Here is a 23339-nt window from a genome sequence, read left to right as displayed (position 1 = left end):
TAAACAATGCCGTCAATCTATCTGAAGGAAAGTAGTGGTGCAATGTATTCCTCCAGACACTAGAGGGGAACTAGGAGTTTTCAGTTGGTTTAAAGGTCATGCTGGATTCATGGGCTTTTCCTGTTAATGAATAATCCACATTTATAAAGACAAACTCGACAGATTATACATTTCCGGTTTGAATTATTCAATGGGATTAAATGCTTTTCTTCAATGAATGAAATTGACCGTAGCTACTATCCACAACTAGTGGGATACGAGAGGCTGTGAGAATCTTTTGGTGGGGTGCAGCCTGATAAAGTTTGAGAATCACTAACGTATTATTTTATCTTTGGATTTTTACTCGCCTTAATTTTAATCAGCTCTTTCTTCAGTCACATCTGTTGAGTTTTACGATTTACGTAGTTTCACGGTTGTACATCCAACAACAACAATGTGCATTTATATAGCGCCTTTAACGTAGTAATACATCCCAAGTCGACTGGGATGCTGCAGGTCAACTTGCCCAAAGCGGTTTCAGAAACACCCCTATCCAGAGAGGCTTACCTTGGTCTGGATCATTCCATGGCGTTGTTTTCTCATTTCCCTCACTATATCCATAATGTCAAACTATAAAAGAGGGATATTATTACAAACTGTCAGTATGATTTATAAGCACAAACCCTGGGTCATTTTAGAATAAATCATTGTATGGATTCAGTGAGTAGATTCATTAATTATCTTTAAAGTGTTGACTTGTTTTCCTTCGTGCAATAGCAGATGATAAAGTGCCCAGTACTGGTTAATAAATACATCCAAATTAAAAATTGACTATCACTAATATCTAATGCTCGGTTACCTTGCTGCAATTTTGGGGGGTAAAACTTTGCTTATTGAGGATATCTGTTGATTATTGATCTATTGATGTTGGCAGCACATGTCAGGTGCAAGCAATCCCTAGGGCAGATATAGCATGGGCTAGATACCCTCTCCACTGCCCTTAATATAAAATATAAAAACAGATAGCAAGAGATTCTATAGTTATATAAAAAGAAAAAGGGTGGCTAAGGCAAACGTAGGTCCCTTAGAGGATGAGACCGGGAAATTAATGGTGGGAAACATGGAGATGGCAAAAATGCTGAACAAATATTTTGTTTCAGTCTTTACAGTAGAGGACACTAAGAACATCCCAACACTGGACAAACAGGGGGCTCTAGGGGGGGAGGAGCTAAATACGATTAAAATCACTAAGGAATTGGTACTCAGTAAATTAATGGGACTCAAGGCGGATAAATCCCCTGGACCTGATGGCTTACATCCTAGGGTCTTGAGGGAAGTGGCAGTGGGGATTGTGGATGCTTTGGTAATAATTTTCCAAAATTCTCTGGACTCGGCAAAGGTCCCGGCAGATTGGAAAACTGCTAATGTAACACCCTTATTTAAAAAGGGTAGTAGGCAGAAGGCTGGAAATTATAGACCAGTGTGGTGGGTAAAATTCTGGAGTCTATTATTAAGGAGACAGTAGCAGAACATTTGGATAAACATAATTTAATAGGACAAAGTCAGCATGGCTTTACGAAGGGGAAGTCATGTCTGACAAATTTGCTTGAGTTCTTTGAGGACATAACGTACAGGGTGGATAAAGGGGAACCCGTGGACGTAGTGTATTTAGACTTCCAGAAGGCATTCAACAAGGTGCCACATAAAAGATTATTGCTCAAGATAAAGAATCACTGGATTGGGGGTAATATTCTGGCATGGGTGGAGGATTGGTTATCTAACAGGAAGCAGAGAGTTGGGATAAATGGTTCATTCTCGGACTGGCAACCAGTAGCCAGTGGTGTTCCGCAGGGGTCAGTGCTGGGTCCCCAACTCTTTACAATCTATATTAACGATTTGGAGGAGGGGACCGAGTGTAGCATATCAAAGTTTGCAGATGATACAAAGATGGGAGGGAAAGTAGAGAGTGAGGAGGACATAAAAAACCTACAAGGGGATATAGACAGGCTGGGTGAGTGGGCGGAGATTTGGCAGATGCAATACAATATTGGAAAATATGAGGTTATGCACTTTGGCAGGAAAAATCAGAGAGCAAGTTATTATCTTGATGGCAAGAGACTGGAAAGTACTGCAGTACAAAGGGATCTGGGGGTCCTAGTGCAAGAAAATCAAAAAGTTAGTATGCAGGTGCAGCAGGTGATCAAGAAAGCCAACGGAATGTTGGCGTTTATTGCTAGGGGGAGAGAATATAAAAACAGGGAGGTATTGCTGCAGTTATATAAGGTATTGATGAGACCGCACCTGGAATACTGCATACAGTTTTGGTGTCCATACTTAAGAAAAGACATACTTGCTCTCGAGGCAGTACAAAGAAGGTTCACTCGGTTAATCCCGGGGATGAGGGGGCGGACATATGAGGAGAGGTTGAGTAGATTGGGACTCTACTCATTGGAGTTCAGAAGAATGAGAGGTGATCTTATTGAAACATATAAGATTGTGAAGGGGCTTGATCGGGTGGATGCGGTAAGGATGTTCCCAAGGATGGGTGAAACTAGAACTAGGGGGCATAATCTTAGAATAAGGGGCTGCTCCTTCAAAACTGAGATGAGGGGAAACTTTTTCGCTCAGAGGGTGGTAGGTCTGTGGAATTTGCTGCCCCAGGAAACTGTGGAAGCTACATCATTAAATAAATTTAAAACAGAAATAGACAGTTTCCTAGAAGTAAAGGGAATTAGGGGTTACAGGGAGTGGGCAGGAAATTGGACATGAATTTAGATTTGAGGTTAGGATCAGATCAGCCATGATCTTATTAAATGGCGGAGCAGGCTCGAGGGGCCGATTGGCCTACTCCTGCTCCTATTTCTTATGTTCTTATGTTCTTTATGATGTACCTTAGCCCAGCCTCACAAAAAGATGTACAGTTAATTTTCAGTACCAGTTGTTCCAGTGACCCCTCATTTTGTGCCATGGATTCTGCCATTGGTACTAGAAAATATTTCATGTACAAGCTTCATAGCTGGAAGAGGGGTTTTCATCCCAAGCCTCGGCTAGATTGGAACCCAGATCCAACAGTCAAAAGGGCAGTGTTCCAATCCACTAGAGCAGGCCTCTTGCAAGATACTGCAATGTGCACAAATTGTGTTCAAAAATGGTGTTGTAAAAGTAGACACTGGTTACTGAGCAAGTTATCCAGCAAGTATTGGTTGACACTAAGACCTGCTCTTTGAGTGGCGTGAGTGGACAGCACTGAGCAGTGCTGTCATAATTGTGTGTACAAAGCAAAGCAACTCACGAGAGAGTAAACTCTCTAGTATCAGGAGCTGGCAGTGCTGGAACTGCACTGAAGTGTCAGCCTGGATTATGTGCTCAAGTCTTTAGAGTCGGGCTTGAAGCCATGGATTTATGACTCCGAGGTGAGAGTGCTACTACTGAGACAGGGCTGACATCTGAGAAGCTGCCATTATTACCACTGCTCAGAGCACTGCTATTAGCAGCAGTTCCAATTTCAGGGACAGCTTTGCAAGATAAATGTGATGGCATTTTATTGGCTCCATGGCACGATTAGCTCAAGCCATATTTCTCTCTTCCTGCCTGAGACAGTAGAGCCAGTACAGCAAAATAAACAGCTGCCGCCAATCGTGCGAGCGGCCAATCATTGTCAGGCAAGCTAAGCAATCAAGCCTACTCGAGGCCTGCAATACAGCAGAGATCCAATAAAAAAAGAAGAAAGAACTTGCACTTATATAGTGCCTTATTATATCCTCAGGATGTCCCAAAGCATTACACAACCAATGAATTACTTTTGAAGTGCAGTCACTGTTAAGTGGGTAAAAACCGCAGCCAATTTGCACACAGGAAGATCCAACAATCAGCACTTGAGATAAATGATTAATCCATTTTTGGTGAGGCTGATTGAGGGAGAAATGCTGGCTGTCCCACCAGGAGAACTCCCTGCCCTTCTTTGAATAGTACCAGGGGACCTTTTACATCCACCAGAACAAGCCATGGCCTTGATTTATTGTCTCAACTAAAAGATAGCACCTCTGACAAAGTGTCAGCCCAGGTTACATGCTCAATTGCTGGAATTGGGATTGAGCCCACAACCTTCTGACTCGGAGGAGTGTGTTCTACCAACTGAACTAAGCTGACAGAAGTTTGGTAACTACAGTTTGTGTGCTGCTACTGACATTGTGGAATCCTCCACGCAGTATAAACAGGATAAATTCCAAAGCACCAGGAGCCAAGGCAAACAGAACCACTTCTGGTTGAAGCAGTTCTGTGTAACATAAACTCACTATTAGTGACAGCTTCTCAGGCTTATTATTTACACAGGATTAGCAGTATCTGTGATTCATGCTTTTCCTTATCAATAGAGATTTTTCAAGGCATGAGCTACTGCAATAGGAATGTCTAGCTGAGACTCACATTGGCGTCATCTTCACGGAGGTGTCAATTGGCTTCAAACTGGACATTCAATAAGAAAACTATTCTAGCTCATTCACGTGTATTTAAAATATTTGCGGATGGATCAGCTAATACAGGAATTTCCTGACATCTGATAAGTTACCCTACATAACTGCTGTCACTGCACTTCAAGATTAATTCATTGTGTGAGTAATTCATTTTGAGACATCGAGGTGCTGTATAAATGCAAGGATTTCTAGGAAACTAGAAAATCTGTTGACAAGTCCCTACCAAAAACAATGCCTTCAGATTGACTTATTGATGGGCTTCCATGCCTTGTGAACAGCAGTTAAACACAAGCAGTCCTTGCTTATCAATAAACTTGGAGCCACTACTTTAATAGTTTTTGAAATGCATTAATCATTCTAAATGGCAAAACTTACTACCCTGCACCCATTGTCTTGCACAATACAGGGAACCATGGTATTACAGTTCAAACTTTCTCCCAGCTTGTTTAACTTGTGCTTATGAAAGAAGGATAGACTTGCATTTATATAGCGCCTTTCACGACCTCAGGACGTCCCAAAGCGCTTTATGGCCAATGTAGCACTTTTGAAGTGCAGTCACCGTTGTAATGTAGGAAACGTGGCAATTTTGCACACAGCAAGGTCCCACAAACAACAATGAGGTAAATGACCAGATAATCTGTTTTTTTAGTGATATTGGTTGAGGAATAAATATTGGCCTGGACACTGGAGAGATCTTTTACGTCCATGGCCTCGGTTTAACGTCTCATTCAAAAGACAGCATTCCCTCAGTACTGCACTGGAGTGTCAGTCTGGATTATGTGCTCAAGTTTCTGGAATGGGACTTGAACACACAACCTTCTGACTGAGGGGCGAGAGTGCTACCACTGAACCAAGGCTGAAACATGTGGCATAAAAATAGTTTCAGACTGAAGCTTCTACAAACTAAAACCTATGCCCTTTAGCATACCTCGAGACTAATTATGGTAATGTGTACGGGAGATCATGTGGGATGCCTAACACATTTTCTGACTTCTCCAATACTTGGGAAATACCAGACTGTCAGATCACTGCGTTCAAGCTGAACTAATAGACTTATTACCATTAACATAATACACAGAAACAGTAAGATGCAGCAAGAAATTAAATGTACAATAAAGGTTGAATCAGTCCACAGGGGTTAAAATATCCTCTTTAGAACATACTTGCATTTATATAGCGCCTTTAACATAGTAAAACGTTCCAAGATGTTTCACAGGAGCGTAATCTGACAAAAAAATTGACACCAAGCCAAAGAAGGAGACATTAGGACAGGTGAGGAGTGTCTTAAAGGAGAAGAGAGGTTGAGGCAGAATGGTTTAGAGAGGAAATTCCAGAGCTTATGGCCTAGACAGCTGAAGGCATGGTCGCCAATGGTGGGGCGAAGGAAGTCGGGGATGCACAAGAGGCCAGAATTGGGGGAACGCAGAGTCCACAGAGGGTTATAGTACTGGAGGAGGTTACAGAGATAGGGAGGGGCGAGGCCATGGAGGGATTTCAATACAAGGATCAGAATTTTAAATCTGAGGCGAGCACAGGGGTGATGGATGAACGGGACTTGGTGTGAGTTAGGATGCAGACAGAAGAGTTTTGGGAGGTCGGCAAGGAGAGCATTGGAATTGTCGAGTCTGGAGGTAACAAAAGCACGGGATGAGGTTTTCGGCAACAGATGCGCTGAGGCAGGGGCAGAGATGGGTGATATTACGGAGGTGGAAGTAGGCAGTCTACGTGATGGAGAGGATATGGGGTCAGAAGCACCAGCTCAGGGTCAAATAGGATGCCAAGGTTGTGAACAGTCTGGTTCAGCCTGAGACAATGGCCAGGGAGGGGGATGGAATCATTGGCTAGGGAACAGAGTTTGTGTTGGGGGCCGAAGACAATGGCTTCAGTCTTCCCAATGTTTAATTGGAGGAAATTTTTGCTCATCCAGTATTGGATGTCAGGCAAGCAGCCTTGCAACAGAGACAGTGGAGAGGTCGAGAGAGGTGGTGGTGAGGTAGAGCTGGGTGTCATCAACATACATGTGGAACCGGACGTGTTTTCGGATGATGTCGCCGAGGGGCAGCATGTTGATGAGAAATAGGAGGGGACCAAGGATAGATCCTTGGGGGACTCCAGAGTAACGATGCGGGAGCAGGAAGAGAAGCCATTGCAGGAAATTCTCTGGCTACGACTGGATAGATAAGAATCAGATAATCTACAACATTTTTGGATGGAATAGTCATTTGTAGGCTTCCTAATGCATTTGTGGGCGACTGATTTCCATGTTCACCCCACTTAGTCCAGAAGAACCATTGAAGATATGGAGAATAGACGTCAGTATATAGTCCAGACCAAATGCCTCTGTGCATAGATCTGCTAATCAACCCGAACTAAATTAACAATGGAACTTACTATACAAAGAATGACTGACCAGTAGGTGCTTATACATTGCTTGTTTACCGAGAACCTGTAAAATACCTTCACCAAGTACAACTCAACTAGCACCTGAGACAAAGCTTTTGTTTCCGGACAAACATACAGGTCAAACAATCTGGCCTATATCTCACAGTCAAAAGGGCTCTGGTCTCCATTTTTAAATTAGGTCATGAAAGACAGCTTCCATTTTGATTCAGGTTATATTTAAAACATATTTAATCCTGTCTTACCTACAGTTATTCAAAAACATAATACAGAAATTTTCTCCCTATTTTGTCACATAGACAAGAGAGTTTAATTGAACCCAATAAGGGCAGCAGTAAAGGCACAGAAGGTCGTCTCAGCTCCCAGGCGGGAGAGGGGTGGGGGCCAAACACTGTCAGGGCTCCGCTGAAAAGTTCACCTGTAGCCCTCGGGTGAGATCAGTGTTGTGCTCAGTTGTGATAACCCCAACAGTTAAATTGCCTCTTGACACTGTTAAACCTCACACATGAAGACTGTCCACTTGGGGAAGGTTTTGGAGGGTATCTAGGTGCCCATGGAACTGCACCCTGCATAAAGCAGCACTTACAGGAACGGAGCGGGGGGTGGGGGGGGGGAAGAAGCTGGAAACAAAACTCAAAAGTTCATCAGCCCTTTTTCTGACATCTTAAAAATACTATTCATTTTTCAACCATCATTAGTTACTTTTAGTATCAACATGGATTACTTTCCATCTCTCCACATCAAACACCATTTGTAATTCATCCGTCCAGTTGATAACTCTGTAGGCATGTTTGAATTTTATCCCTTTCCTCTGAACATCCTGTCTTTCCCACGCAACTGGGTATCCACTGTAGACTTAGATGTTCTGCTTTAATGCCTTTATCAAGATCTTTTTATAAACATATGAACAGCAGAAAGTCTGGGATTGATCCCTAGGGTGCACTACTGGTAGCAGCTGTCCAATTAGACCCACCACCATTGATCACTAACTTTTGTTTCATATTATTTAGCCAATTTATTATCCAATTTTCCACTTTCCCTTTTATCGCAGGACCTTGAATTTTAGCTGCAAGTCTCTTGTGAGACACTTTATCAAATGCCTTCTGAAAGTCTAGATATAATATCTACCGCATGACCCTTATCAATCAATCCTTTTACATCTTCAAAGAATTCCAATACCATTAATATGTGTCACTTGCTTTTCATAAATCCATGTTGGCTTGGAATTCTAGCCTTTGCCCTTGTTAAATGTGCTTGAATTGGTTTCTTTGTCATAGACTTCAAAGGTTTTCCTATTATCGATGTCAAGCTAATAGGCAGATAAGGGTATATTTACTGATCCCGCACTCCCTGTGGGAAGCCTTGTTTGAAGAGTCGGTGCCATAACGCTGTGGACCTATCTTTGGCCACTGAGAGCACGGGATCAGTGAATTTATCTAATAACTCCTACCATTGGCTTCTGTTCTTTTTCAAATGTTGGGACAACGTTCCAACCCCTCCATTTAATGAGCTGCAAAAAAACTGAACAACATCTGCATCAGCTCATTTCCTTTTTTGCAAAGGAGAGTCTAGGAATGCATTTTTCTGTTTAAGCTAGTCCATCAGCACTCTCTTGATATAGGACCGTAACTAAAGCCTTGTACTAAATATGCTAGGGTTGTTGTACTCTCACAGAGACTGACATATTGGGGGAGAAATTGGGCCTCAAGATGAAAAACGGAGGAAGAAAGCAGCAATTTCGGGGCGCAATGTCTCACAGCCCAAGGGCATCGGAAATATGTCTGACTCCATTTTGCGACGGGCGATATTCAGGCATCCCTGGCTGCTGCCTAATAGAGGTGTTAGGTCCCTCATTTACATATTCAAGGGGTCTTACTGCTGCTTATGGACTTTTCCATGAACTTTGTTGGCACTGGAGCTGGGCTCAGTTTTTGGATTGTAATGCAGCCTAATCAAACCTCTTAAAGGGACCTCCAGAGGCCGTCGCCAAAAAAACGGTGTTAATCTTTCTAAACTTACCTTTGTGTGGAGGTGGGGGAGGGTGAGCATTGCATAGAATGCATCGAATTTACAGCACAGAAACAGGCCATTTGGCCCAACTGGTCTAGGCCGGTGTTTATGCTTCACACGAGCCTCCACCCACCTTACTTCATCTAACCCAATCAGCATAACCTTCTATTCCTTTTTCCCTAATATACTTATCTAGCTTCCCCTTAAATGCATTTATGTTATTCGCCTCAACCACTCCTTGTGGTATCGAGTTCCACATTCTAACCACTCTCTGGCTAAAGAAGTTTCTCTCGAATCCCTTATAGGGTTTATAAGTGACTATCTTATATTTATGGACCCTAGTTTTGGACTCCCCCACAAGTGGAAACATTTTCTCCACGTCTACCCTATCGAACCCCTTCATAATTTTAAAGACCTCTATCAGGTCACCTCTCAGCCTTCTCTTTTCTAGCCAATGTAGCGAGCGAGCACAGGGGTTAGAGAAAAGAGCCCCAGCCTGTTTAGTCTTTCCTGATAGTTATAACCTCGCAATCTGATATCATCCTTGTAAATCTTTTTTGCACCTTCTAGACTTTTGTTAGGCAAGGGTATTAAGAGTTACAGAACCAAGGCGGGTAGATCAGCCATGATCTAATTGAATGGCGGAACAGGATCGAGGGGCTGGATGGCCTACTCCTGTTCCTTTGTCCTAGCATCTACAGCCTTTTGAGGGACAGAGTTCCAGATTTTAACTACACTTTGTTTTTAATAAATTAGAAAAACCTTCCCTCATGAGTACAAGCCCCATGCTTGACTGATGAACCCAGAGTTTCCCAAGCTTCTAGCAGGTCTGATTGAGCAGAAGGAAATGATGTGGGGCGGGGGGGCGGGGGGGCAGGGGAGGAAATCCTTATCGGGAAGCTTAAATATAACTACTTGATGTTTGAGCAAGCAATGGTATTGGATAGGGGCTGCTTAGTGCAGCCTTGAAACATGGGAGAATTTTGTTTATGGGGAAAGGAAGATAATTGCAGACGGGTGCATTTTAGACCAAAAGAATAAGCTGCACAGGAATATGTCCTTTACTTACGCTGAGTTCTTTGTTTATCAGGCTCAACAGTACATCTGTGCAGATCAAGACCCCACTTCTTCCAATACCAGCACTGCAGTGTACGACCATTGGTCCCGAGCAATGTACTTCCCTCATGTAGAGAATAAAACGCACAAGCTGCTCTGATGAGTTTGGTGTGCCGTGGTCAGGCCATGTAATAAATTTTAGATGTTTGACATAATGTACTTCTCCAGTCTAAAATAAAGATAACACAGAAATCAAACTATTGCCCTATCTGTTGCAGAACTATGTTTGATTTTTTTACTGATTTTCTGCCCTTCTGTTACTGAAGGTGGGGTCTTCCTGCTGCTCCACACTCCCAGGCACTGCTAACCCTTGGGTACTTTATCGAAGGACCCTTCCATGACAGTAAGCGCTGGCAGCCTGTTCAACTTGGGGGGGCATCGCAGCCGAGTCCAACACCGTCCTCACCTGGCATTCACCCATGTGCGTTTTCCATGAGGGAATCAGTCACTGGAGATCAGTCGTGACCTGGAACCCTTGCAGATTTCTCCCATGCTTCCCCTCCCAGCCCGAGGGATGCAAAAGACAAGTGTCACACCCGTATCTCCACTGTTGTCCCAGCTGAGAGTAGCTAACACAGCACTGAGCAGTGATCGAACCTGGGAGCTGGTTTGTACAGTACAGTACTGGACCACACAGGGCACTTACCGCCTGAGCTACCATCCCACTCAACAAAAATTCTAAATGACCTAAAGTCTGATTTTAACGCAGCTTTTCCCAATGAGCAAGGCATATATACAACAAATGCAGCCGATCTTGGCGCCTTCTGTTCGTAGCACGTGTGGTACGTTTTGAACTGAAAGCTAAGGTCATTTTACGGTAATGTTTGTAGCCCAAGAAAATCAGTTAAAGCAACTATATCATTTTGTCATTGTGGTGTAATGAGGATAAAGGGTTTCATTTCCGCCTGCATTTCTCTGTCAGTATTAACAGACACTTTGCTAGGACATAGTGGGATAGATTTTTCGGTTCCTGCACCTGGATATATTGAACCTCCTGGACGCAGCACATAGAGGAAAATAGGATGGGGAGCATCTCACACCCCTTACTCAACCCGCCCAATTTTCCATCCATTGAATGGACAAAAAATTGAGTGGGCTCCCTTGCAGGCTCGGGATTCTCCCCCCCAATTTTCCTGTGCGCATTGGGCTAGATAATCAGATATACCCAGAAGCAGGAATAGGGAAACCTGCCCCTGACTCTGTGTAGACTTAGTTGATTAAAAAAAAAGAATCATTTTTGATCAAACAAAAATATAAATGTCCGGAATAACAGAAACACACTCTACAATTGTTTTCCATTATTGTGTTTTTTTTAATTCCTTACCTCACTGTCTGTCATCTTCACGGTGTTTATTTCAAAAGAATCCAGCACCTGGTGATTTTCTAGGATGAGGTGGTACTTGTTGACTCTTAATGGTTTGTACATTTTGTCAGGCCAGTATCCATAACACTTGACCTTTCCCCGCTCGTGTTTACGGGTCATCATAGCGATGACGTCAGCTTTGTTTTCCCAGATCATTTGCCAAAAGTCGTTTGCGGTGCCGGGCAGTGGTCCTTGGCAGGCAATGTATAAATACTCCTCGGCGCCAATCGGCATCCTGATGTAACTTGCGTTGATATAACCGCGGTCGCCGATGTGAACCCGGGTTTTGTCATCTGCGGTTTCGAGAACACAAGCATTTTCACAGTGGTAGGGCCCAAGCTCACAGGTTTTCAGATCACAGAGACTTGTGGGTCCATTCAGCGGCCCTGTGCTCCCAGCGGGGAGTTGCAATCAAGAGACAGCGTAGGTTGGAGAATTGGGGCTGCACTGACAGAGCCCCCATCCCTGACCTGCATTCCCTGTGAGCATGGCTTCTCCGCTGGGAGTGTGAGAGCCTTGAGTGAACACCAACAGGTTAGGTTTTATTACTGGTGTGCTATCATTAGCAACAGCAACTTGCATTTACATAGTGCTTTTAATGTAGTAAAATGTCCCAAGGTGCTTCACAGAAGTGTTATCAGACAAAATTTGACACCGAGCCACATAAAGAGATATTAGGACGAAAGGCTTGGTCAAAGGGGTAGATCTTAAGGAGCATCTTAAAGAAGGAGAGAAAGGTGGAGAGGTTTGGGGAGGGAATTAGCTCAGGGCCGAGGCAGTTGACGGCTTGGCGGCCAATGGTGGGGCAAGGGAATCAGGGCTGCACAAGTGACCAGAATTGGAGGAGCGCAGGGATCTCGGAGAGTTGTGGGGCTGGAGGAGGTTACAGAGGTAGGGAGGGGCAAAGCTAAGGATGAGAATTTTAAAATCGAGGGGTTGCAGGACCAGGAGCCAATATAGGTCAGCGAGCACAGAGGTGATGGGTGAACGGGACTTGGTGCGAGTTAGGATACGGGCAGCAGAGTTTTGGATGAGCTCAAGTATACGGACCAGAAGTTTTCAGGCTCATGAGCTGTTGTCTAACAACCATAACACCACTGAATGATGGCATGGGATATTTGTGCTGTTATAGAAATGGAGTAAAATACATAAACCAATCATAGAGTAAAAAACCCCTGCAGTGCTATTTAAATTAAAAATTGACATAATTTGTTCTGCTTCCTACAGTATTGCCATCTTGCATTTGCTACATAGTAACATTTTTAAAAATTCGTTCATGGGATGTGGGCGCCGCTGGCAAGGCCAGCGTTTATTGCCCATCCCTAATTGCCCTTGAGAAGGTGGTGGTGAGCCGCCTTCTTGTGCTGCTGCAGTCCGTGTGGTGAAGGTTCTCCCACAGTGCTGTTAGGTAGGGAGTTCCAGGATTTTGACCCAGCGACGATGAAGGAATGGCGATATATTTCCAAGTCGGGATGGTGTGTGACTTGGAGGGGAACGTGCAGGTGGTGGTGTTCCCATGTGCCTGCTGCCCTTGTCCTTGTCCTTCCAGGTGGTAGAGGTCACGGGTTTGGGAGGTGCTGTCGAAGAAGCCTTGGTGAGTTGCTGCAGTGCATCCTGTGGATGGTGCACACTGCAGCCACAGTGCGCCGGGAGTGAAGGGAGTGAACGTTTAGGGTGGTGGATTGGGTGCCAATCATGTGGGCTGCTTTGTCCTGGATGGTGTCGAGCTTCTTGAGTGTTGTTGGAGCTGCACTCATCCAAGCAAGTGGAGAGTATTCCATCACACTCCTGACTTGTGCCTTATAAATGGTGGAAAGGCTTTGGGGAGTCAGGAGGTGAGTCGCTGCAGAATACCCAGCCTCTGACCTGCTCTTGTAGCCACAGTATTTATGTGGCTGGTCCAATTAAGTTTCTGGTCAATGGTGACCCCCAGGATGTTGATGGTGGGGGATTTGGCAATGGTAATGCCGTTGAATGTCAAGGGGAGGTGGTTGGACTCTCTCTTGTTGGAGATGGTCATTGCCTGGCACATGTCTGGCGCAAATGTTACTTGCCACTTATCAGCCCAAGCCTGGATGTTGTCCAGGTCTTGCTGCATGCAGGCACGGACTGCTTCATTATTTGAGGGGTTGCAAATGGAACCGAACACTATGCAATCATCAGCGAACTTCCCCATTTCTGACCTTATGATGGAGGGAAGGTCATTGATGAAGCAGCTGAAGATAGTGGGGCCTAGGACACTGCCCTGAGGAACTCCTGCAGAAATGTCTCCAACAACCACTACCATCTTCCTTTGTGCCAGGTATGACTCCAGCCACTGGAGAGTTTTCCCCCTGATTCCCATTGACTTCAGTTTTACTAGGGCTCCTTGGTGCCACACTCAGTCAAATGCTACCTTGATGTCAAGGGCAGTCACTCTCACCTCACCTCTGGAATTCAACTCTTTTGTCCATGTTTGGACCAAGGCTGTAATGAGGTCTGGAGCCGAGTGGTCCTGGCGGAACCCAAACTGAGCATCGGTGAGCAGGTTATTGGTGAGTAAGTGCCGCTTGATAGCACTGTCGACGACACCTTACATCACTTTGCTGATGATTGAGAGTAGACTGATGGACCGGTAATTGGCCAGATTGGATTTGTCCTGCTTTTTGTGGACAGGACATACCTGGGCAATTTTCCACATTGTCGGGTAGATGCCAGTGTTGTAGCTGTACTGGAACAGCTTGGCTAGAGGCGCAGCTAGTTCTGGAGCACAAGTCTTCAGCACTACAGCCGGGATGTTTTCGGGGCTGATAGCCTTTGTTGTATCCAGTGCACTCAGCCGTTTCTTGATATCACGTGGAGTGAATCGAATTGGCTGAAGACTGGCTTCTGTGATGGTGGGGATATCGGGAGGAGGCCGAGATGGATCATCCACTCGGCACTTCTGGCTGAAGATGTTTGCAAACGCTTCAGCCTTGTCTTTTGCACTCACGTGCTGGACTCTGCCATCATTGAGGATGGCGATGTTTACAGAGCTTTCTCCTTTCGTTAGTTGTTTAATTTTCCACCACCATTCACGACTGGATGTGGCAGGACTGCAGAGCTTTGATCTGATCCTTTATATCCGAACATAGGAATGGCTAGATGAAAAAAGACCAAGATCCATCTAGTTCACCTCCTACCATCCCAGTAGTCGCATGATACAATGACAACGGAGTTGGTGATGAATCATAGCAATCAATCTCCATCAATTAGTCTACAACAGACCCAGACATGAGGTGAGGAAACCCCAGTGGTGGAGAGCTTTGGGAACTATAGGTTCAAAGTCACCTGTTCCTCCCAAGCATGCTACACTTACCACATGTTGTGTCTCAATTAACTCATATACTGTTATGAAAATGTTATTTTCTGAAAGAAGTCTATCTAATTTGCATCTGAATTAATCCATACTAACTGTTTCCACCATCTCCCTAGGGAGCCTGTTCCATAGATTGACCACTCGCTCACTGAAATATTGTTTCTGCAGATTAGTTTTGATTTACCCCCCCTCTTAATATTCGCTGCATATATTAATTTTTTTCTCCATAAGAAATTATTGTGCTCATAGGCCTGAGTGCTGGAGAAGCGATAATGTTTCCAATTTTGGCATCCAAGGATAGAATTCCAAACGGCCAAGTTCGCAGATGAATGTTTAATGTTCTTGCACTATGTTTAATGGGCATTAGCCATATTCTAAATGAATTAATGCCTTCATAAAAATAACGCAGACAGAAATGTACCACAAGTCTGCTAAGCATTCGTACATGAACCTTGCTGATCTGAGCTTCTACTCTCCAGTGTCTGCATCAATCACTCTTAGGTCAGACAAAGCTCTGGCCAGATGTCAAGTAAAGCTTTTTCTACTGTATTCCATGTCTTAACCCCAACTGTAAAAAGTGTCCGCTACTGAAAACATGTCTGTGCTTTTTTTAATCTATTTTTGGGATGTGCGGATTACAGGCAAGGCTCCAATTTATTGCCCTGAAAAGGTCAGGGGCCTACTCGAACCAACAAAGTCCTTGCGCTGATCGTGTTAGATATCCCACATCAGCTAGCCCTGTCACCTCTCGAGTACAAATTGCTAACTTAGTACACATTTACGCTCAATTATAGAGTTTTGTTCTTGTAATTCTACCCAATAGGAACCAGGTTGAGAGCAGGTGAATGCATTTCACGTGGATCCCTACTGCAGTCACAGAGGGAGAGATTTTCACCCCTTCAATGTGGGCTGCTTTTGAATCCAGCTTCCTGAGTGAAAAAGGTCAGTTCTCAATCAACTATACCACCTTGTTCCTTTTACGTTTGACAGATCTGAATGGCTGTTGTGTTATTTGTGTTCTTTTGTATTTTTTCCCAATCACAAAATCTGTGCTTGAAAATAAGGATGCAATATTGAGGCTAAAATTTACCATAGCATTCTGCTGCCTTTTCAACATTTTTGTGTACCATATAAACCAAGATTAATGTAAAATTGTGATTCTAAGTTATCTTTGTTAGAAATAGAGTCTCTGACATATAAATGCAAGTCTTTCTTTCTTTTACTGTTCTAATGTTGTAAACATGGCAGCCAATTTGTGCACAGCAAGCTCCCACAAACAGCAATGAAAAAAAAGACCAGATCATCTGTTTTAGGGATGGTAGCTGAGAGATAAAAGTTGGGCTGGACTCTTGGAGAACTCCCGTACTCTTCTTCGAATAGTACTGTGGAATCTTTTACATCCACCTGAGAGGGCAGACGGGGCCTCGGTTTAACGCCTAAACCGAAAGACACTCTGGCTAGAGTTGTAAGGATTTAACAGTGGACTTATATTTAGGATCTCACATATCGACCTAATATTACTGATAGTTTAGCATAAGTACACAAAGTAATTGTTCTGATTTCAATTGATGGAAAAACAACAGCCGTTGTATGATAAGGATTCCCAGTTCTTGATGGTGTTTGTTCCAGTGAAATTACTTACAGGGCAGGATATCTCTATATCTGTTCTTTTCCCTGTTTTCTGGAGCTTTTCCCACCATACAGTCATCAACAGGTTTTAGATGTTCCAGTGCCTTTAAGAGAGAGGGAGAGAGAGAGAGAGAGAAGTGAGGGGTGTAATTCACAACAGCTTACTAAATGCACCATGGACAAAATGGACAATGATGTTAAAAATGGTGCACTCACTACTGTAGCTGTATTTGTGGAGTAACATATTTGACAAAGAAATTGATTAAATCTAGACCCAGGTTCAGCTTTAATCCCCACACCTTTCTCGTGTCCATATGGTCCTAGGACATGAGCTCCCAATTCAAAATGTTTCATCATTGCAAACTTCACAAAATATTCATTTGGTTGTGATTTAGCACCAAATACCACACATTTATGGGCAACACAAGAAAGTAGCATGAAATGTTGTTGATTTCTTTTAGGATGCATCCCTTTTCCTGATGCTTATTTATTCATGCTCATTGCAAAAGCCTACTTCCATTGAAAAAGCATTTGCTCCCTATGAATGGAAATTTGATTATATGCGTGCCACATCTAGGGCACAACAGGCCCAGGTCGAACAATGAACCAATTTACTGTTCGTGTATAGACTAGAATCGGTGTGATTTATTCCAGAACTTCTGGCCACTCCAAAATCAGCTGAAAGTTACTAGTTAGCTTTTATTGACCGAAAAATACAACAGCAGCAAAATGGCTCAATCAGCGGACTAGGTATAATAATAGAATACTTTTGATTTTTCACCAGTACTTTAAAAGAGTCCCAAAACAATAAAAACTCTAAAGACTCTGCTGATCTCTTCAATAACGTTGGACCATGTATCTGCGATGAAAACCTTCAGGTGAGAAAGCAGTACAGAGACCTTGATGCCTCTGTCCCACACAGCAGTCTCACGAAAAGAAAACTGGTGAATATGGACTCCTGCTTTGATTATTTGCCCCTCTTCCCTTTGATCCAGGGTGACAAAGGAAGTGCTTTCACAACTATTCAAAGCTATCTATTAAAAATAGAGTTCAAAGGCACAATTCAATGAACCTTATGAATAGGCAATAGAAAACCTGGTGATAAAGCTTGAATAGGCTTATCACCTGGGTTCCAATTCTGCTGAGCAATCCAAACAGTTTGTTCTAAATATGTGTCTTTTTCAACTAAGCTATGTGGACACAGTGGCTACACAACTAGCTTTTAATACATTGCACTCATTTTTGATAGAATAGTCATTTAGGTATAACGGCAAATGTCTCCTTTTGTTATGACGTGCTGTTATGCATCCAAATCCCACCAGCCTGAACCTTGACATCTCCCTTTCAACCAATCTAAACCTGATGAGGGACTCTTTACAGATAAAAGGCAGAGCAACTCACCCCTGCTCTTTAATGTCAAGGACAGTCAACTTGTGTTTTCTATCTCCCAGAAAACAATCGTTTAAAAATGTCGGTTATGCTGACAAGCTATCAATTCTTCTTTAAAAATATGATGTAGAGATTCTTATGATCTAAAACAAGATGAAGTCATAAAAATCTCTGCATCTGGTAACTGAGTTATTGTTGCAGTGTGGCAAGTAATACACAGTCTCTTGGTTCTCCTTTACATTTTAAGATCTGGTGTCCACCTTGGATGGCTAACTCAGTCCTGCCTTATTTGTCCCCAGGACCTGCTGGCTCTCAACTTTCTTGAGACTCAACCAACTGAGCTGCTTAATCACAGTAGCGATGACCTCCCCAAAGTGAAAGTAGAATGGACAGAAATGAGATGGAAAGAGCAGTATGAAAGATCAGTAGGGCAAGAAAGGGACATCAGTAAGCCTGAAGATGGACTGATGCATAGAGGAGAGGAATCAAGCAGAAAATGAGTGAAAAGGATGTGAGTGTCAGGTGACAAATCAGTGGGAACTGGTTGGAACATGCTCGGCGATATTCAAAGATAGCCTTACCAGGACACGTAAGCCCTGTATTCACAGCATAGAGACAGCACATGGCCATCTAAAATACCGACAATATTCCATGAATGGCTTGACTTCACAGTGACTGATAAACCGTGCAGTCACAAGTACATTGCAGAGGTGAGCAAAATAAGCTCCATTGCATTTCCCATGGTCAAACACATAATATTAAGTTTGGCGTGAAGGCTTCCCAACTGATAGTTATTCACATTGGGTTAACAAGGTGTCGAACAGTGCCAAGTGATGCCAACAGACAGAGCCTACTGCTGCAGGGTGACTTCAGGACTCGAGCTGCTTCTTGCCAGACACACTCCACTGCACTGGTACATTGGTAAAGCTTCAAATATCCTTACATGCCACTGTATTTGATGATATCATTTTGTTATAACGACTATCGGTGAATAATTAAAACTAAAAGCTTGTTTGAACGAAAGGCCATAATAGGTGTTAGAGTGTAATCATGCTGCTCGTTTGTATTCTATCGTAGTTAATCCTTGCTTTTAAAAAAGTCTTGAGTGCCCTGTTAGAGGCAGCAAAGTGTCAAGGCATATTGTCATTTCTCATTCAGTTCCATTATTGAATTAACTGTATGTGACGCTCACGTTTTCTGAAGAGGCAGATTTATTCCTATTTGCTCCACTTACCAATCTCAGAGAGACTTGAGTCATATTCAATGATGACATTTCAGTTGAACTGGAACAGATTGGCTACTACTCATAATCTTATAATGGTTAGCGATTTCAATTTTCATCATCTTAACGACCTGTGCTCGGCGTCTACGACCAGCTTGCTGATTCAGTCCCACCTCTCATTTCACCCACAGCCACCATTACTCCGTCCAGTGCATTGCTTGATTTATGTTGCATGCTCTGTGCTCATTAGAGCCCAGAATGAGGAGCAATTCCCTTTTGGTAGCATGAACCACTATACGGCATTGCGAGAACAAATCCAATCAGTACTTGTCACTGAAAGAAGATTTGTCTCTCATCCTTTCAGATCAGATCTCCCTGGTCAGCCTTGAAACCGCACGTTAGATTAAAGGCCTGTTAGTAATGCCTGTTTAAATTCAAGGCTGCATTACTTCTCCCTCAAACAATAGTGCAGCTGCGACTGTGGCATGACATGCCCAGAATTAAAGGGTCTTATAACCTTCCGGTGATTGTACAGTTAGATGCAATTGCATGATTATTTTTGGAAAATGGCTCATCAAACCAATTCAGTGATCCAGCAACAACAACAACTTGCATTTATATAATGCCTTTAACATAGTAAAACGTCCCAAAGTGCTTCACAGGAGCATTAGCAGATAAAATTTGATACCGAGCTACACAAGGAGATATTAGGACAGGTGACCAATAGCTTGGTCAAAGAGGTAAGTTTTAAGGAGCATCTTAAAGGAGGAGAGGTATAGATGTAGAGAGGTTTAGGGTGGAAATGCAAGAGCTTAGGGTCGAGGCAGCTGAAGGCACGGCCGCCAATGGTGGAGCGATGAAAATCGGGGATGCGCAAGAGGCCAGAAATGGAGGAGTGCAGAGATCTCAGAAGGTTGTAGGGTTGGAGGAGGTTACAGAGATAGGGAGGGGCGAGGTCATGGAGGGATTTGAAAGCAAGGATGAGAATTGTAAAATTGAGGCGATGCCAGACCCGGAGCCAATGTAGGTCATCAAGCCCAGGGTGATGGATGAACGGGACTTGGTGCGAGTTAGGATACGGGCAGATTATTCGTAATATTCAGTGTGTCCAATCTCTGTCACAGAGGTTGGACCCACTGAATATTATGGAATAATGTTCCACACACAAATTTATCTCTTCAACTGCCATTGGATTCAGGGAAATGCCTGTCGCCCTGGGCTGATTCTTTTTAGCTCACGTATAGAAATTAAATCCCAATATAAAAAATAAACACCACTCAAATATTAGGAAAAGCTTTGTTGCTATAATATTCATTAAACTTTCTAAAATAAACATAATTTTATATAATAAAAGATTAAAATACTTTACCTTAGTTGCCATTTTTCTCTATATTCTTTATACTCTATCCATTTTATATCCTTATTGTTTTCTACCCATTTAATATGGCCCTTTTCATATATATTTTAAAATTAATATACTTGTCTTTTTTCTCTGCTCTCTGTATCCATAATCCATTGAATATTCTCTGAAACCAGCTTCAGTGGCCCCATTTTGCAACCAGTAATAACTCTAGATTTTCAAAACCAAACTGGTGGAATCCATCTTTCACATAAAAAATCACATCAAAAACAGGGAGTGCTATTGACTGAAAAGTAAACAGCATTGAAAGGGTTAATTGAATCCTTTTCTGCTTCTTCCTCAAAATGTTTTGAAACCAAATTAATCTGATTATATTTATTAATGGGATTAATTTGCAAACAGACATCGAGCCGCAGATCTTTAATGATCACACGGCACTATTAACCCCCGATTTTCTGGATGTGTGCTCCCAGTGTGGAGACTCACCTGTGGGTGCGCTCCCCATGATTTTCCTTCCATTACGTTTAAAGAATACGAAATCACTGGGCAGCATGCCTGCGATGTTTCGATTTCCCAGTGAGGGAGGCTCTGCAATGGGAAATTTGGCCCTATAGTGTCAGCTTTCATATTCACTGGGTGTTATTGCTAATCACGTGACTAATCCATATACCTCACTAATTAGATTGGAGAAACCATTTTCCCTAATTGATTCACAGACTGCTAATAGGGCACTTGTGTTCGGCCTACTGAGCTAGTTAATCCTGTCACAAGACCTTTAAAAGGTTTAACTAGTAAATCAACTAGTATTTAACTACAAGTAATCCAAAATATGGATGTACGGCAATATTATTTAGTAAATACTGCAGAGTGCAGCTGTTCATGTATTTAAGTTGAATTTGAAAGATGGCACTATAAGAGCAGGCGAATGAAACATGTGAGTATCAGCTGCCTGTATTTATTGCATTGACCGATACCTGATACCAAAAGATGAGATCAATCAAAGACTCTGAACAGTACAATCTTCTGTCTGCATCGTTCATTGTGGTACAGTCAGTAATCCAGCTCAATGAGAGTAAATGACACATAACTATTCATGTTTGACTCAAGTAGCCTCTTCACTGCATTTAACCTATCTTTAGTTTTCATGAAGTAAAGTCCATTGTAAAGGACTTATCGTTCAAGACCCTTAAAACATTATGCTTTCTAAGTTATTGTACGCTTGTATCAGATGTTAAACCTGTAACACTAAGGTAAATTTTGCGAGACTCTGGCAGTGGACAGGGGAACACACCAGAGAGTCATGTGCAGAGGTCAATGGCCCAGTCTGTGCCTCTCCCAATGTCCCTGTTGCTCACCTCAGTGCCCAATTCTCCAATCTGTGCTCCCCCAAAGTGAGACATCAAGCTGGGAGGGGAGTCTTACAAAACTTACCCTTAGATTTCATTCACATCTCATTGAGGGTAGTAGGTGACTCTTGAAAGAACTGTTCGACTTTATATTATGAAAGGATTGATTTAAAGCAAGGAGGTGATTCTAATTTGATGCTGCGTTTGGGGTTACAATAAATTGAACAATTAAAGCAATGACAGTGGAAGCTCCATTATCTGTAACAGTGCAGGGGAATCCTCCCCCGTTCCATAAGGGAAATGGACAGACTGCCAAGTCCATTGGGCACTGAACAAACTGCAGAATGCAAATATTGTAAATCAAAATGAGATGAACATACTTTAAATATGAATATATATAAAAAATCAAATGATATTTTTACTTATAAACTCTTAAATGGCTTTCTGCACTTTGCAAAAGTGACAAATAAAACTACAACAAGGTTGTTAAAAGTATTCACATTTCCATCAGATTACTGACACCTGCTGGTCACCCCACCCAAAACCCTGAACCCTGCTTCTCTCTTGACCTGGCACCCCAACTCTCACAGGTTCTATCAACCCAATTCTCGCTGCTTTCTCGACCTTGGCCCCCCAACACTTGCAGGTTTATCGACCCAACTCTCATTGGTCTCCCACTCTAATACCTTAATCTTCATGTGTATCGATCCAACTCTTGTTGCTCTCCTGACCTGAGGCATTGCTCTCCAAACCCACTCCAGACCACTGTTGCTTTCCTGACCCTGCTCTGACTCTGGCTACTTTCCCAATCCTGATTCAAGTCTGTGGGTCATGGGAGAGAAGATAATCGAGGTTCTACTGTAATTGGCTAATTGGTGTAGGATATCAGTGATATAGCCTGGAGATTTGGATTTTATAATTGTCAACTAGCTGATATATCTTCACACAACTAACAAAACAAAAAGCCCTCTAGATAAACCAGGCATGTCTTAGTAACCTAGCCAGTTGTCTACACTTGTGCCAATTATGTCAACAGAACTGCTCTAAACAAATTAAAGCCTGCCTTGTGGGCAAAGGTACCGTTCAGTGTAGCACTAAGCTCTTGTTGCTGTCCTGACCTGATGGACACTGGGCACTGCAAAAGCTACAGGTCCCAACAACATTCCGGCTGTGTTGAAAACCTGTGCTCCAGAACTAGCCGTACCTCTATTAAACTGCTCTAGTACCAGCTACAACACTGGCATCTACCTGACAACGTGGAGGAATATTGCCCAGGTATGCCCTGGGACATAGCAGGACAAATCCAACTCGGCCAATTACCACCCTATCAGACTAATCCCAATCATCAGCAAAGTGATGGAAGGAGTCGTCAACAGTGTTATCAAGCGGCATTTATTCACCAATAACCTGCTCACTAATTCGCAGTTTGGGTTCTGCAGGATTACTCAGCTCCAGACTTCATTGCAGGCTTGGACCAAACATGGACACAAGAGCTGAATTCTAGAGGTGAGGTGAGAGTGACTGCTCTTAACAACAAGATGGTATTCGACCAAGTGTGGCACCAAGAAACTCGAGTAAGACTGAAGTCAATGAGGATCTGGAGAAAACTCTCCAGTGGCTGGAGTCAGCCCCGGCACAAAGGAAGATGGTTGTTGGAGGCATACTCTGGCTGACAGCATTGTGGGAGCATCTTCACCACACGGACCGTAGCGGTTC

The 23339-nt window shown here is 43.1% G+C and overlaps 1 protein-coding gene across 5 annotated transcripts in view; it reads right to left on the bottom strand.

Moving 5' to 3' along the window:
* Window positions 1-23339, bottom strand: part of ptpn20 (protein tyrosine phosphatase non-receptor type 20) — a 283839-nt gene that overhangs the window by 4166 nt on the left and 256334 nt on the right. For 4 of the 5 annotated variants that reach the window (XM_067972632.1, XM_067972634.1, XM_067972633.1 and 1 more), the window contains 4 exons: window positions 16320-16410; window positions 11302-11633; window positions 9931-10146; window positions 547-609 (listed from right to left, as the gene is read on the bottom strand). In XM_067972632.1, the coding sequence (XP_067828733.1) occupies window positions 547-609; window positions 9931-10146; window positions 11302-11633; window positions 16320-16410 (702 nt within the window). Of the gene's footprint in view, window positions 1-546; window positions 610-9930; window positions 10147-11301; window positions 11634-16319; window positions 16411-23339 lie in introns of those variants that run through there. The other variant, XM_067972636.1, reaches the window with a different exon arrangement.

This window comes from Heptranchias perlo, chromosome 36 (genome assembly GCF_035084215.1).
Source record: "Heptranchias perlo isolate sHepPer1 chromosome 36, sHepPer1.hap1, whole genome shotgun sequence".
NCBI classification, from domain to species: Eukaryota; Metazoa; Chordata; class Chondrichthyes; order Hexanchiformes; family Hexanchidae; genus Heptranchias; species Heptranchias perlo.
Note: the sequence above shows the minus strand (reverse complement) of the source record. Positions and strands in the feature narration are given on the sequence as shown.